Source organism: Nothoprocta perdicaria, unplaced genomic scaffold (assembly GCF_003342845.1).
Source record: "Nothoprocta perdicaria isolate Ctin4 unplaced genomic scaffold, notPer1 scaffold_103, whole genome shotgun sequence".
Classification (NCBI taxonomy): Eukaryota; Metazoa; Chordata; class Aves; order Tinamiformes; family Tinamidae; genus Nothoprocta; species Nothoprocta perdicaria.
In genome coordinates this window covers 615,158-630,120 of record NW_020454128.1, presented here as the reverse complement: position 1 = coordinate 630,120, position 14,963 = coordinate 615,158, and the positions used below count along the sequence as shown (strand labels likewise).

General features: G+C 69.0%; 2 protein-coding genes across 2 annotated transcripts in view; one reads left to right on the top strand and one right to left on the bottom strand.

Annotated features, from left to right (window-relative positions):
- Positions 1 to 7,132, top strand: part of CCAR2 (cell cycle and apoptosis regulator 2) — an 8,769-nt gene extending 1,637 nt beyond the window's left edge. Inside the window, exons 2-19 of the mRNA XM_026042270.1 lie at positions 970 to 1,061; positions 1,137 to 1,228; positions 1,320 to 1,434; positions 1,520 to 1,640; positions 1,774 to 1,864; positions 2,030 to 2,146; positions 2,329 to 2,542; positions 2,638 to 2,751; positions 2,988 to 3,151; positions 4,268 to 4,433; positions 4,581 to 4,733; positions 4,806 to 5,271; positions 5,353 to 5,432; positions 5,656 to 5,802; positions 5,871 to 5,982; positions 6,099 to 6,284; positions 6,403 to 6,608; positions 6,696 to 7,132. Coding sequence (XP_025898055.1) covers positions 970 to 1,061; positions 1,137 to 1,228; positions 1,320 to 1,434; positions 1,520 to 1,640; positions 1,774 to 1,864; positions 2,030 to 2,146; positions 2,329 to 2,542; positions 2,638 to 2,751; positions 2,988 to 3,151; positions 4,268 to 4,433; positions 4,581 to 4,733; positions 4,806 to 5,271; positions 5,353 to 5,432; positions 5,656 to 5,802; positions 5,871 to 5,982; positions 6,099 to 6,284; positions 6,403 to 6,608; positions 6,696 to 6,737 — 2,678 coding nt within the window. The 3' untranslated portion in view covers positions 6,738 to 7,132. The remainder of the gene's footprint in view (positions 1 to 969; positions 1,062 to 1,136; positions 1,229 to 1,319; positions 1,435 to 1,519; positions 1,641 to 1,773; positions 1,865 to 2,029; positions 2,147 to 2,328; positions 2,543 to 2,637; positions 2,752 to 2,987; positions 3,152 to 4,267; positions 4,434 to 4,580; positions 4,734 to 4,805; positions 5,272 to 5,352; positions 5,433 to 5,655; positions 5,803 to 5,870; positions 5,983 to 6,098; positions 6,285 to 6,402; positions 6,609 to 6,695) is intronic.
- Positions 7,133 to 7,993: 861 nt separating this feature from the next.
- BIN3 (bridging integrator 3) overlaps positions 7,994 to 14,963 on the bottom strand; it is a 21,476-nt gene continuing 14,506 nt past the window's right edge. The window contains exons 7-9 of the mRNA XM_026043006.1: positions 11,085 to 11,226; positions 9,758 to 9,892; positions 7,994 to 8,491 (exon numbers count right to left, since the gene is read on the bottom strand). Of these exons, the coding sequence (XP_025898791.1) occupies positions 8,345 to 8,491; positions 9,758 to 9,892; positions 11,085 to 11,226 (424 nt within the window). The 3' untranslated portion in view covers positions 7,994 to 8,344. The remainder of the gene's footprint in view (positions 8,492 to 9,757; positions 9,893 to 11,084; positions 11,227 to 14,963) is intronic.

Sequence of the window (14,963 nt, the reverse complement as noted above, 5' to 3'; positions counted from 1 at the left end):
GCGCAGTTCAAGCGGCAGCCGCCGCCCCCGCCGCGCGCCGCCGCCTTCCCAGGTCAGCGCGGGGCGGGAGGGGGGCGGTGCTCCCGGCGATGGCGGTCCCGGCGGGGCTGGACCCCGGAACGGCCGTTCCGGGGTGCAGGGTGCCCGGCCCCCCGTTACCGACGTGCTGCGTGTGCCCGGGGGGGGGGTCCCCGGCCCCCGGTAGCGGCGGGGCTCGGCCGTTAGCCGCAGTTAGCGGCGCTTCCGGGGTGTCCTCAGCCCCCGCGAACGTTACTGCCGCTCGGCCCCGTTAACGGCCGCGCGGGGGGCGTCAACGGCGCGGAACAGCTACGGGGGGCGGGACGCTGTAAGGAGCCACGGGGGGGCAGGGGCCGTTACCCCCCTTGGCGGAGGGGCTGTTTGCTGCCGTTGAAAGGGGGGCCCCATTCACAGGGATCTTTGGGGGGTCATGAGCCCCCATTAACAGGGGTGTCGGGGGGCATTAATAGGAGTGTTTGGGGGGGTCATTAGCCCCTGTTGATGGTGTTGGGGGGGTCATTAGCCCCTGTTGATGATCTTGGGGGGGTCATTAGCCCCCGTTAACGGGGGTGTTTGGGGGGGTCATTAGTCCCTGTTGATGGTGTTGGGGGGGTCATTAGCCCCCGTTAACGGGGGTGTTTGGGGGGGTCATGAGCCCCCATTAACAGGGGTGTTGGGGGGTTGTTAGCCCCTATTAACAGGGATATTGGGGGTCATTAATAGGAGTGTTTGGGGGGGTCATTAGTCCCTGTTGATGGTGTTGGGGGGGGTCATTAGCCCCCGTTAACGGGGGTGTTTGGGGGGGTCATGAGCCCCTATTAACAGTGCTTTTGTGTGCGTGGGAATCATTAGTTTCTGTTAATGATGTCGGGGGGGGAGAGGGGCATCCAGCTGCCATCGCTGGGGGTCCTTGTCTCCTGCCCCCCCCCATTGAAGCCGCCGCTGCCGCAGGGAGCCCCCAGACGTCGCTGCTGGGGCCGCCGCCGGGGCTGCTGGCGCCGCCGGTGCCCGCGGAGCTGCTGCCGAGCGCGCGGCACCTGCAGGTAGGTGCGGGGGGGCCGGGCGCCCCCGTCGCGAGCGCCGGCCCCGCCGCCACCGCCGGCCCCTCCGCCCCGCAGGTGGGCGACAAGCAGCGCGTCTTCACGGGCATCGTCACCAGCCTGCACGACTACTTCGGCGTCGTGGACGACGAGGTCTTCTTCCAGCTCAGGTGAGCGGCCTGATGGTGATGGTGATGGCGGTGGGGGGCGCGGGGGGCCGCGGCGGGCGCCCCCCGGCTCACGCGGCGCCCGCCGGCCCAGCGCGGTGAAGGGCCGCATGCCGCAGCTCGGCGAGAAGGTGCTCGTGAAGGCGGCCTACAACCCGAGCCAGGCCGTGCCCTGGAACGCGCTCAAGGTGCAGACGCTCTCCAACCAGGTGCGTGCCGGGAGCCCCCCCGCCGGCCCCCCCGGCCCCCGCGGGGCGCCCGTCCCGCCGCTCACGGCGCTGCCTGCTCCCGCAGCCGCTGCTCAAGGCTCCTCTGCTGCACGTGGCCTCGCTGGGGCAGAAGCAGGGCATCCTCGGGGCGCAGCCGCAGCTGCTCTTCCAGCCCCCCCGCATCCCGCCGCTCTTCCCGCAGAAACGTGAGCACCGGCGGCTCCGCGGGATCCCGGCGGCCCCCGCTCCGAGCAGGGACCCCGAGGAGGCCGTGGGGAGGGCGCCGCGCTCCCGGGCCAGGCGGCACCGGCTGCTCTCAACCCCCTGTGTCTCCCCCAGCAGTGAACGTCTTTCCGGCGCCCCCGTCCCTCCCGCTGGGACACCTGGGGAGATACCGGGGACCGAAGGGCCGGAGCGACTCCGGCAGGTGGTGAGCAATGGGGTGTCTGCGCTGCGCGGGAAGCCCGGGATTATCCCGGTTTTCCCACTTCGTCCTGGGCCTTTGGGCAGGGGGCTGCTCTCTAGGTAGTGCTCGGGCCCTTGGGCGTCGCGGGGGGCCGTGGTGCCGCTCTGACGTGCGCCCCGCCGCTCGCAGGGACGACTTCGACTCCAAGAAGCGGAAGCAGAAGGGAGCGGAGCCCTGGGCGGGGAAGAAGGCTCGGCACGAGCTGCCCCAGTACCGGGTGCACTTCGCCCGCTACGCCGTGGACAGGTGAGAGCACCTCGGGGTGCCCGGCCTGCCTCGCTGCCCGGGGACGGGCACCCAACGGGTAAGGGGGGGAAACGGCAGGCAGAGCTCCCGTGTCCGGGCTCGCCGAGGGCCGGGGAGCGGCTGCGCCGCTCCGAGGGAGGCTTTGAGGCTGTTTGCGGGGTTTTCCACGTGCTGTTTCGCAGCCCCTTCTGCGACGCCATGGAGATCCTGCGGCGCTACTGCAGCATCCCGCTGCCGCACGGCTTCTACGACGTGCGCCTGTGCTGGCTGGCGGCCTTCCCACTGGCGCGGCCCCTCAGCCTGCAGCGGCGCAGCCGCATCGTGCTGGCCGAGCCGCGGGCAGCGCCCGCCGAGGCGCCCGCGCCGCCCGACGCCCGCGCCGCCTTCAGCGCCAAGGTGAGGGAGGCGCCCGGGGCTCCGCTGGCCCCCGGGACGGCGGTGGCCTCGCGGTGTCCCCTGGGCGCTGCCTCACCGGGCTGCCCCGCTCTCAGGTGCTGCTGCCCTCCTGGCCGGGCCTCGAGGAGCTTTACCGCACCTGCCTGTCCTACATCGACGACTCCGGCGAGCAGAGGGAGGCTCCCGAGCACCCCACCAAGCAGATCAAGGTGAGGGCGGCGCCGGCTCCCCGTGCGGAATTCCCATGGCTAACCCCTCGTTTGGGGAGAAAGCCGCCGGCTGAGGACGTTTGCTCGGGTGCCACCTTCCGCGGTTCCTGCTGCCACGGCTCCGTGGTGACGTCTGCCCAACCTTAGGGAGCTCATTCCCAAAGGAAGCCCTTTGGCTCCGGGAGGCAGTCGGGATGCTGCGGGGCAGCCAGGCTCACGGCCCGTCTCTCCCTTAGTTCCTGCTGGGGAAGAAGGAGGACGAGGCCGTGCTCATCGGCGGCGAATGGTCCCCGTCGCTGGACGGCCCCGATCCCGAGGCCGATCCCATGGTCCTCGTTCGCACGGCCATCCGCTGCACCAAGGCCCAGGCTGGGCTGGACCTGAGCAACTGCACCAAGTGGTGAGTGGGATCGTGGAGCGCGTGGGGCCGTCCCGGCTCATCCGTGAAGTTGTCTCCTTGGGATGCCAGAGCGCTGGGCATTACAGCGTTGAATAGTGGTTTACCAGTAGCAGAAAATGAGCATAAATAGCAAAAAACACATTGCAGAGCTAATCTTCCTTTTCCGCACGCTCTGCCTGTTAACACTGCGGATCTTGTGGGTGGTGCAAGAAAGCAGCAATTTCCCCTTGTTCTCGCGGGAAGGGAGGCCTCCCAGCCCGGGCGCACGGCTCTTGGCTTGGGAGCGGGTTTCCTGCGGCCGGACAAGACCAGAATTCCCACCGGCAGGAAGGGCCCGGCTTGGTTTCCTGGGCTTGCGCCTGTCTTTGGAGCAAAGGGACAGCAGGAGGAGCTGGTGGCCCGGGAAAGGGACCGGTGTGTGTGAGGCAGCTCCGCGGGCGCAGGAGCCGGGGAGCAGCGGCTGGGAGCAGCTCTGCAGGCACGGGGAGGCTGGCGGCCCCGCACCGGGACACGGGGCTGTGCGAGGGGGGACACCAGGAGCAGGGAGGGCTCGAGGAGCTGCAGCCCGCGTGGCTCTTGGTCTCTGCAGCGAGCAGCGCAGCCCCTCCGCGTTAGGCCGGGCTCCTGGCGCACTCGTGGCACCCTCGGGAGGTTGTCGCCCACCTTGCTCCGTGCTGGAGCCCATGCAGGGCCGGCCGAGCTCCCGGAGCAGCCCCCGTGGGGAAGCGCAGCCCTCCCTCGGGTGCCTTGGCTCGGCTCCTTCTTCCCCGGTTATATATAGCATTCCTGCTCCGGGTAACCGTGGCAACTGAGTTTATTTTGCTTAAACCTGGCCCGGCATGTGATGCGCTTGGGAAGGAACAGCTGAGGGGAGATGGAAGTTCTCGGCGCTGGGCGCTGGGGGAGGAGGTCTGGCTCCGTCCCAGCAGCCGTGGCGAGGGCGCGGGCTCGGAAACGTGGTGCAGGCTGCGCTGGGGCTGCGCTCGCGCCCGGCCTCGGCGCGCGCCCCTGCGGGCACCCGGGCACCGCTGTCCGGGATGGGGACGGAGCTTTGCCCGAGGAGCCGCCCCGCGGCGCCGGGGCTCCCCCTGAGCGCTGCTCCCCGCCGTGCCGCAGGGCCCGCTTTGCCGAGTTCAGGTACCTGCGCCAAGGAGAGCCGTCCCAGAGCGAGCTGGCGGTGGTTTTCCTGCCCGACGTGTGGGCCTGCATGCCCTCCCTGCAGCAGTGGGAAGCGTGCCGGCCCCAGGCGCCCGCGTCGCCGCGGGACCCGCCGGCTGCCACGGTGAGGCCGGGCCGCGTGCCGGGGACAGGGCCGTGCCGGGCGGCGCCGTCGCGTCCCTGCGAGGCGGCTTGGGGACACTGGGGACATCTGGGGCCGGGCTGCCCCCGGGGCCGCTGCCAGCGCCCGCTCTCCGCTCCCCCTCCACAGGAGACGGAGGCCGCCACGGAGGCCGATCCCGAAGCCGCGGTGTCTCCGGAGCCGGCGCTCGTGGCGCGGCCACGTGCCCGGGACGCCTGCTCCAACATCTCCCTGTTCGCCTTGCTGGAGTACCGCAGGCGCAGGGAAAAGCTCTCCTTCGAGGTAGGTCCGGCGGCGGGCGCCGCGGCCCCGCGCCCGCCAGCGCGGCGCCCCATGGCTCCCTCTCCTCGCAAGGTGGCCGTGGTGGCGGAGCTCTTCCAGGAGATGCTGCAGCGGGATTTCGGCTACAAGCTCTACAAGGCGCTCCTGGCCTTGCCCGAGAAGGAAGAGGCGCCGGAGGGCAGGAACCCCGAGCTGGAAAGGGCCCCCGAGCCCGCGAAGGAGCCGCCTGCGGAGGCCGCTGTGGCCAGCGAGGAGGCCGAGCAGGTGGGTTCCCTGCGGTCCCCTCGTGGCCCCGCAGCCCGACCCCTTCCCAGGCTCTCATCGTGTCCTGGCCCTGCTCAGCCCCCTCCCAAAAGCGAGCCTAGGAGCACGGAGGCAGAGAGGCCGGCGGGCAGCGAGGCAGCCCCGGCGGGCGGAGAGCAGGAGAGGAGCCCAAGTGAGTGCAAAGGAGATGCCAAAGACTCTGCGGGTGAGCTGTGCGTGCTGAGCCTGGGGGACGGCCTGCTGCTGCTGCCGGAGGAGGAAGAGGAGGAGTTCGGTGTGTTGCAGGCGCAGGGAGGAGAGCGCAGCCCCTCTGCGGCAGCACCGCGCAGGGACCTCATTCCTGGCTCTCCCGCAGGTGCCAAGCTGGAAGATGCTGAAGTGAGATCCACGGCGTCCAACCAGTCAGAGATGGAGTTCTCCTCCCTCCAAGATGTGGTGAGCGGAGCCTAGGGGTCCCTCTTGGTCCTCCAAGGGCTTAAGTCACAGGCTGGGACAAGGTGGCTCTGGTGGCCATCCCGTTCGTGGGATCAAGGATCCTAGGGAAGGAGCCCGTTTGGTGCAAGCGGGAGGCTCCCACCGGCTCCATGTGCTGCAGACGGGTGTCGCGTCCGAGCGTCGCAGCCTCTCCCTGCACTAAGACCCGTCCGCCTTTCAGCAGCCCAAGGACCTGGATCCGAGCGCCGTCCTCCCCCTGGATGCTCTCCTGGCCTTCGTCTACTTCGATTCCAACTTCTGCGGCTACCTGCACCGCAGGGACCTGGAGAAGATCCTGCTCACGCTGGGGCTGCATCTCTGCAAAGAGCAGGTGGGCGCGGGGTGGCCGTGGGCCCCTGGGGCCGGGCCCGCGGCCGCGCTCACGCGCTCCGTGTGCAGGTGAGGGGCCTGGTGAACCGCGTGGTGACGCAGTACGCCTGCCAGTACCGCAGCCTCCGCTACGGCCGCCACGAGGCCGCGGAGGCCGGCGGCCCCGAGGAGCAGCAGCTCGGTAGGTGCCGGTTCTGCAGGCCCCGCTCCGCTTCCCCGAGCGGGCTCAGCGGTCGCGCGGATCCCGCTCCTCCGCGTGTCTCGTGGTGGCGACGGGCCGTTCCGTTGTTTTTCCAGGAAACCTCCCTCTGCTGCCTCCCGCGCGGCCCCCGGCCGAGGTGTCGGCGGCCGCGGAGCAGGGCGGGCTGGTCTGCCACAAGGGCACGGTGCTCAACGTGGGGAGGCTGCTGGAGCAGGCGGAGCAGGCGGAGAGCAGCCGCCTCTACCTGGAGGGCAGGATCCACGCGCTGGAGGCCAAGCTGGGTGAGCGCCGCGGGCAGCGCCCGCTCCCGTGCGGCCCGGGCCGGGGGCACGAGCCGCCTGCGCCCCTCGGGCGGTGCCGGGCTGCGCGGGGCGGCCCCGAGCCCCTGTGTGCCCCCAGAGGAGAGCGAGAGCCGCCTGTCGGGCGCCGAGTCGAGCGGGACGGCGCTGGCGGCCGAGCTGCGCGAGCTGCAGCGGCGCCTGGCCGAGGCCGAGGAGCAGGCCCGCGCGGCCGAGCGGCAGAAATGCCACCTGCAGCGGCTCCTGCAGGAGCACCGAACGCGCCTGGCCCCCGTGCAGCTGGAGATCCAGAGCCTCCTCGAGAAGGTAGCGGGGAGGGAGGCGGCATTCCCGGCAGCTCCGCGGCAGCGCTGGCCGGAGCTGCCTCCTCACGCGGCCTCCCTGCTCTTGCAGACCGACAACTGCTTAGACCAGGACGTGGCCTCCTCCAAGTGATGCCTGCTGCGCCCGCGGGCACCGGCGGCCTCGTCGGCGCCGGGGCTGCCTGCGCCTCCTCGCCGCAGCGGTGCCGGAGCGGCGCCCGCGCCGCGGGGCGCGCCGCCATCTGCTCTGGCTAGTCACTCCCAGTTCGTGGGAGCCTCTTAGGTAGGAAACGGGGCAGCCCCGTGTGTGGCTGCTGGAGCCAGGGCTTGGGCTCCCTTGGTGCTCCGTAGGTGGCCTCACGAGGGAGGGACAGGCTCGTTTTCATAGGACAGAGGACCCAAAAGGGACTGGCTGGGGCTGGCACTGTCCTGTGGCCCCGGCAGCTGCGCTCCCCGATGCCCCGCGAGGGTCCCTTGAGAGCAGCAGCTCTCGGTTCCCCGCGTGGAGCCCCCCGGGCCAGCTCTGCACAGACTGCACGTCCCCGCCGCTCCCGCGGTGGCCTCGGCGCGGGGCGCTGCGGGAAGACCCCAGCGCGGGGACACGTGGGGCCAGCCGGGCCCCGCAGAGCGGCCTTTGGGCTGGGGGCAGCAGCCCGGGCTCCTCCAGGCCGGCCTTATGCTGTGCAGGGGCTTCCCAGCGCGTTTTAGACTTGTCCGAGGGGTCACACCTTGTGTTTAACTGGAGACGTCTTTGCAACTCGCTTCAGCTTCGGCCTCTGTGACTGTGGCGCCGTCTCCCTGCCCGCGCCCCCGGCCCGGCCCTTGTGCCTCTTAGGGACGAGGACTCTGGGAACAGCCCCCCGCTCCCCCTGGCAGCTCTCCCCAGGGTGTCCCTGGGGTGTCCCGGGGGCCGCCCACCCCCGTGTCCCCGCTGTGTCCCCGCAGTCCCCGTGGCAGCGCCCGGCGTGTGGCAGCAGAGGGCAGCAGCCCCACGCCCCCAGCGCCTCCCGCACCTCCCTGCGCAGCCCATGCATCCCCCGTGTTCCCACACATCCTCGTGCATCCCACGCATCCCCCCTCGGTCGGCGCTCCCTCCTGCACGTGTCGCCTCGCTCGGCTGCTCCGCACACAAACTTTATTGGAGGAGCAGGGCTGCGGGCGCGAGGCCGGCACAGGACCCAGATCCCCCTCGTGCCCCTCTTCCCACCTTGGCTCCTGCCCCCCCGCAGGAGCCACTTGACTTTTCCCTTTTTTTCCCTTTCCACCCTGGGCCCCCTCCTGGCTGCAGCCTCGGCCCCATCCCCGCGGACCTCGGACCCCATCCCCATCAGCACCACGGCAGCCTCCCCTGCTGCTGCACCTGTAGGTGCCTCCGGCAGCTCTTCCCTCCCTGCTGTTGTCACCCTATTCCTAAGGCACTAAGAGAGGAGGCGGGAAGGCCAGGACCCCTTCCAGCCCCCTGGCAGGGTGGGAATTGCCCAATACCCGTTCAAAGGAGCTGCGGCTTGGGAAAAGGGGGAGAGGGTTTGGAAAAGGGCTGGAGGGAAGAGCCCTTTTTCCCCGGGAGCCCCATGGGGACAGGAGGGAAGAGCCCCCCGTTTTCCCAGGAGCCCCATGGGGACAGGAGGGAAGAGCCCCCTTTTCCCGGGTGCCCCCGGGACAGCAGGGAGCAGCTGCGGGTTGCGCACACAGGGAGTGTCGGGGTGCGGAGCGGGGCCCCCGCGGCGGCTCTCCCGGCGCTCAGTCGTCGGCCACGATGGAGAGCGCGCGCAGCTCGGCCAGCCTGGCGTCGTGCTGGCGCTCGCGCTGCTCGTCGCCCGGCCGCGGCTCGGCCACGCGCGCCGCCAGCTCCCCGAAGATCTTGTGCAGCTCCGTGTAGTAGCCGACCTGGCGGGAGCGGGCGGCAGCTGCGGAGCCGCTTCCCGGAGCCCCGGAGAAGCTGCCGCCCGCCTGGCGCTGCCGCTCGCTCCGCGTGACATCCCGCTGCCCTCGGCGCCCCCGAGGCGAGCGGCGCCGCGGCGCTGACCCCAGCGCTCCGGCCCGGCCGCGGGGGCGGCCCCGGCCCCATGGGGGGCTCTGCCCCACAGCGCGCCGGGCCGGGGGGCGGCCCGGAGCTCCCCGCGCCGGGAGGTGCCGGCGCGCGAGAGGCAGGGGGAGGGGTGTCTTAATAACGTGCTAATTAGCACCACCAATTACCGGCGCCAACGAGCAGCGCTTGCCAGCGCGGGGGGCAGCGGGTCAGCGCAGGCAGATGGCAGCGGGCGCTGGCGGAGGGAGCAGGGGACGCTGCGACAGGGGAAAAGGGGTGGGAAACGGCAGCTCTGCCCCGAATCCCAGCAGTGCCTGCGGAGCAGCCGGCGCTCGGCGCATGCTGGGGGGCCGGGGGGGGCCCCGGCGTGGCCCCCGGAGCGCCGTTCCTGGTGGGAATGCCGCCTGGTCTCCATGGAGACCGCTGCCTCCTCCCGGCGCTCCCATGGGATGGGGAGGGAAGCGGCTGGGGACGGGCACGTCCTGGTGCTGCCGGGGATTGAGCAGCGCTGCTCATTGCCCAGCGACTGAGGGCAGCGCCGGAGCCATCCCGTGGGAGCGGCGGAGCGGCCCGCACGGACACGGACCCCGCGGGGCCGGCGCTGCTCCGCGCTGGGGACGGGCGAGGCCCGGGACGGAGCCGGGCGCGGGGGCGGCAGAGCTATTCCGTGCGGGAATGCCAGCGGCGCCGTGCACGCGCGGCATGTCGCGCGGCGGCACCGGGCCAGCGCGGCCCGTGGGGAGCCGCCCGCGCGGGGCCGCGACGCCGCTTCGCTGGCGCCATCGGGCAGCGTCCCGGGGCCCCCTGCCACCCTGTTTGCAGAGCGGTCACCCCATCCCAGGGTGTCCCGCTCCGTGCCCTGGTGCCCAGCGAGGAGCTGGCGATGGGAATGGCACCGTGTGCCCCGGCTCCCTGCTGGACACGGCGCTCGATGCGAGGGGTCGTGGGACGGTGGCACTAACGGGGCTGCAGCAGCCCCATGCCGGGCACGTGTGACACGGCTCTGCTCGCAGCCCGTGCTCTGCGGCGTCCCAGGAGCCGGCGCGGCCCGTGGTGCTGTGGGACGAGCGGGCCGAAGCTGGCAGCTCTGGGCACCGGGTCATCTGAGCCCCATTGCCCCTCACCTGCGCGCGGACCAGCGACTCGAAGCTGGGCTTGAAGTAGTCGATGCGGCTGCTGTAGAACTTGGGCATCTCCTCCAGCAGCTGCTTGTTCTTGGCTTCAAAGTCGTCCCGCACGGGCCGCAGCTCCTCGCGGGCCTGGCACCGGGGAGGGGACACGAAGGGGGTCAGAGCGCGGCGCTCCGGGCGGCCCCGCACCAAGGCCCCGGCTCCGGCTGCCCCCGGGAAGCACGGGGACGAGCGGGAGCCGGTCCCTCGGGACGCGGTGCCAGCGGGACCCGCCGTGCTGGTGCCGAGCGGCTGTGCCCTGGACCCCGTCCCGGGGTGTCGCCAGCCGCCCCGGTGACCTTCAGCACCGCGCGGCCACCGGCTGCTTTCAACAGACGCGTGGGGAGAAAGGGAAATGTCTCGGGGCTGGTGTGGAAAAGGGCAGCAGCGGGTGGGCTGCGAAACCTTAGCCGGGTTCAAGTCGGCCACTTAATCCCGCCGCGATTCCAGCGGGAGGGGAAGGGGCCGCGGGCCAGCGCCGGCGCGGCCGGGAGCAGAGCACCGGGCCCCGGGAGCAGAGCACGGGGCTGCGCTCGTCCCGAGGGGCTCGCATCCCTCTGGAGTTCACTAACGGGCGGGGGGAATAAATAACCCCAAATTCGCTTAATCGCCAGGACAAAAGAATTCCCATTTTCCAGGCGGCTTTAGTCACTGAGGCTAAGCAAAGTAAGCTGCTTACTAGGAAATCGGAATTCGCTTTTGTCAGTGCTGATAGGGCCATTCTCTCGCACAATACCTAATTTGGGGAGCAGAGCAAGGGGAAACGAGTGCGCTCCGATGCTGAGCCGTGGCTCCGGCAAGCACCGGGCACGAGCGTGGTGGGAGAGTCCGTCTAAAAGAGTGTGATTTTTGCTACCAGTTTTGGAAAGGAGAAAGAATTTGGCCAAGGTCCCCGTTAACCAATTACTGCAATTTTCCAAGACTTTTTTTCTTTTTTCTTTCTTTTTTTTTTTTTTTTTGGTAACAGGTGGCCCATATAAAGAATGGAAAAGCTCTGATCTTCTTTCTTTTTATATCCAGCTGTTTGGTGGGACACGGAGGTCAAGGGCAACCCCACGGGCTCTCATGGTGGGGGGGGGTTGGTTCCCAGGGAGTTTATGCTGGACTCCACCGAGTCGAACAGAAGAGAGGCAGAACCGAGTCCAACACGAAAAGCTGGGCTCAGTCCTGCCCCTCTGCTGAGGGCCGCAATTTAATTGCATTTACACTGAGCCTCATGGGTGCTAACATGTGGAAAATTGCCCTTTCCTGGGTGCTGCCTGAGCTGGGCTCGGCTCCGTACCTGGTGCAGCTTGGCGAGCACGGGGCCGGTTCTCTCCTTCTCCTCGTACTTCTCCACCTTGGCCTGCAGCCGCCGGTAGTCCTGCAGCGTCTGCTCGCGCCGCTTCACGGCCACGTTGAGGCTGGGGAAGACGCTGCTGAACCTGCAAGCGCGAGGGCACGAGTGGGACGGGGCCCCGGGGCGACGGCCCCGCGCCGCAGCCCGGCCCCCCCGCGCTTCCCGGGAAAGCGCGTCCCGGGAAAGCGCTTGCATCCCGTCCTACAGCGCGCCGGGAGAAGCCGTAACCCCCAGGTACATTTGCAAGCAGAGCGGGAAACACCCTTGCATTTGGTTAAGGTCAATTCATGTCTCTAAGGGTGTGTTTTTAAATTAAAAAAAAAAAAAAGAACTACTTAAAATCTAGGCAATTCTGCAAAGTCTGGTAGAAGTACTTTGAAGTTCCCAATCTGCTTTTAAACTCGCCTGCCAACCCTTATGGTTTTACAATTAGCTTTTTATTTTTAACCGTTTTCCCCCCTCTCGCGCAGCTGCTCGCGGCAGCGCTGGCGCGGGGGCCGCGGGCTCGGCAGGGCGGCAGCGCGTCCCCCGTCTCCTGCCCCTGCACACTCGCCCCACGCGGCATTTCCACGCATTTCCACGTTTGCACTTGTCCGAAGCCGCACTGTGCAGTTCCCCACGGCGGCATTCGGCTGAACGCCGTGTCGAGAGGAAAGCGGCAGGGCCGGGGGCGGCACGGCCGCGGCGACGCTCCGCGCGCCCCGTGCCAGCGCGTGCCGCTGCGCTCGCAAAGGGAGGGTGCCGGCGGCCTCGGCCGCTTGCCCGGCTCCAAGGAGCTCCCAGGATGAGCGGAGCAGGGAGAGGAGCTTGGAATGAGGCCGGAGCAGCACCTCGCGCCGCCGCAGCGGCCCAAACACCCGCCGCGACAACAACCACAACCGCAGCAACAGCCGCCACTCAGGGTGACCGAGGCCACGCGGGGGGACCCCCCGGCGCCCCGGCTCCCGCGGCCCCGATGGGGACCCCGGGTGGCGCTGCTGGGCGTCCCCGCGCCACCTGAGAAAGTCATGAGGGAGCCCAGGCACTTCGCGGGGCGCGTCAGCGGCCGCCCAGCTGCCCGGATCACATGCTGCTCCCTGACTTTGCTTTTTATGGTAGCTCTCGCTGGCCGTCGGATGGGACTGTCACCACCACCGCGCGCAGGGGCACTGTCCCTGTGCCATGGGCCGCGCGGCCACATCCTGGCTCGGCGCATGGCCCAAAGCTCAACGGCAAAGAGTGGATGGGGATAGGGAAACTGCCCGGGAAAGAGTGGATGGACAGGGTGGGCACCAAAACTTCCCAGGACAGAGTGGATGGACAGGGTGGGCACCGAGGGCTGCGCGGTGAGGAAGGACACGCGGCCTCGGCCATCAGCACAAACCTGCAGCGGCTGCAGGGACCCCTCAGCCCCGATCGTAAAGCGCAAGGGGCAGAAATGAGGAGGAAGCCTTGGGAAAGGCGGGCGCCACGCGAGCGCCGCACGCTAGCGCTGGGATAGCGCGTTTCCCTCCCGCCAGCCCTGTCCTCGTGCAATGTCCAGCCTTGGTGCTCCCCGGCGCTGCCGCAGCAGCCGAGGCTCCAGGCGGGAGCGCCGCGGGAGCAGCGCGTCGCGGTCGCATCCCGCGATCCCGCCGCCCTGGGGCTTGGGAAGGGCATGGGCGCCAGGGACACCTGCGGCACGGGGCATTAGCGCCGCCGCCACCAAAGCCGCTTGCGGAATTAGCGGCCGCCGCTCCCTGTCACTTTTTCGGCAGCGCTGCTGAGCGGGGATTAGCGGGCAGGCAGCTTAGGGGAGCAGGTGAGGGGAGCTACGCGGCGCTGGCTAAAGGCAATTACCGGCCCGGCTGCCCCCTGCCCGCTCCGCAGGGACGCACGGGGCCCGGCAGGCTCTGCCGGCACGGCCGGGCTGTCCCGGGACTCCCGATCAGCCCTGCTGGGAGCAGCGGGATGCGGGAGCACCAGGGCACCCGCCAAAGCTGCCTGGCTCCTCACTCATTCCCACCCCGGTGTCCTGCGGGAGCAGCGGGCAAGCAGGAGAAGTGGCCGGGGGCTTGGGAGGGCGCCGGGCGGGCACCGGATTCCTGCCATTCCCACGCGGCCGCCGTGGGCCCCTCCACCCACCAGGAAGGGGAAACCGAAGCCGGCGCTTCCGAGCGCGGCGCGGGAGCAGCCGCGCAGGGCGGGAGGGCGCGGGATTAGGGCGCCGGGCCGGGGGGGCGGCCATGTGGCTGGCTTTGCGGGCAATCCTCATTAGAGCCCCGTGAGGACACGAAAGCGGCTTTTCCCGCTTCCGCTCCGGCCCCCCTGGGGCGCCGGGGGGCCGCTACCTGCCTCGGGAAGGGAGCGTCAGGGCGGGATGTGCGGCACAGCTCGGGATGCGCGGCACGGCCCGGGATGCGCGGCACGGCTCGGGACACGGAGCCGCCACGGCTCGGGATGCGGCACGGCACAAGATCCTGCAGCCAGAGCACGTGGGAGGCTCTGGGAGGGAAGGGATCCCGTCCCCCGGCTCCTCCGGAGCGCTTCCCGCCCCGGTGCTCCATAGGGACGCGGCGGGACGCGCTGCGTCGCCGGCCCCGCGGGAGCTGGCGCGTGTCGCTCCGAGCGCTGCCGGCACTGGCGATGAAGCACAAACAGCCCTTTCCCCCGCCTGGCCCCAATCCCTGTCTCCGCTGGGAATCCCGGCCGGCATCTGCGGCCGCTCCTGCCCCGTGTCCTCGGCGAGCCCTGGAACACGCGCCGCTCTCCCTGGAGTTAAAGGAGTCATTCCCAGCCAAGGGCTCGTGGCCGCTCGGGAAGCCTGGGGCTCAAGGAGCCCCCAAGAAGCCTCAATAGTCATACAAAGTCTCTGCACAGCCCCAAAGCAGCGAGATCCACACAGTACAAGCCACCACCTCCGCCTAAATCCACTCCCGCTTCCTTTCACATGGCTTCTTGTAGCAAATTCCCCAATATTCCTCCGACATCTCCTAGGCCTGGACGACTGAATGGAGATTTTACTACCCATGTGCCTCTGATTACAAAATCTTACCACTAATGATAATTGCCTGGATTACACTTCTCTGTGCCTTTGGCTAATAAAGCATGGAAAAGACCACCAGTGCAGCCGTAACAAAGCGCAGCTGTGGAAGCCGAGCCCGGCTCCGGGTCAAGGCACGCTCGGGAGAGGCGGCGAGGACGGTCCCGCAAGCGGGAATGAAGAGCTCCCCGAGGCAGCTTCCCTCCACCTGCAGCCTCTGTCCCGTGGCCATTCCAGGCGGTGGGAATGTCCCCGCGCGTCCCGCAGCTGCCGGGGCTGCGCGGGGCTCCGGGGCTCCGCAGCGTCGCCGTGCGCGAAGCAGAAGCGCTTGGCGAGCAGCAGCTGCCGGCAGGTGCCCGGGGCACGGGGGGGAAAAACACCCTCCCAGGGGGAGTTTGGGGGCGAAGCGGCCAGGCTGGCGGGCACGCGGGGGCGGCTTCCCGAAAATCCCCCTGGAAAACGGCAGGCGGAGCAACCTGGCACCGCAGCGGGACACGGCCGCCCGCCCTGCGCCCAGGGGCGCCCCAAGGGCCCCCCGAAGCAGAGCGCCCAGCAGCTGGGCTGGCCTTGGCCAGGAGAGGCTCTCTCCCATCACGCCAACTAAGAGACGTTCAGGGGAAAAAAAAGAAAAAGAAAAAAAAGAAGAAAACACGAACATTTCAGACACACAAGCACTTCTTTCAGCCTTAACAGAATGCTGGAAGAAAAAGTTAATGTATCTTTCATGAGGACAATCTAGATAATAAGCAACACAATTCCCGAGCATAAGCTGGGGAGGTTTTTTTTTTTTCCTCTTCTTTTCTACTTCTTTTTTTTTTTTT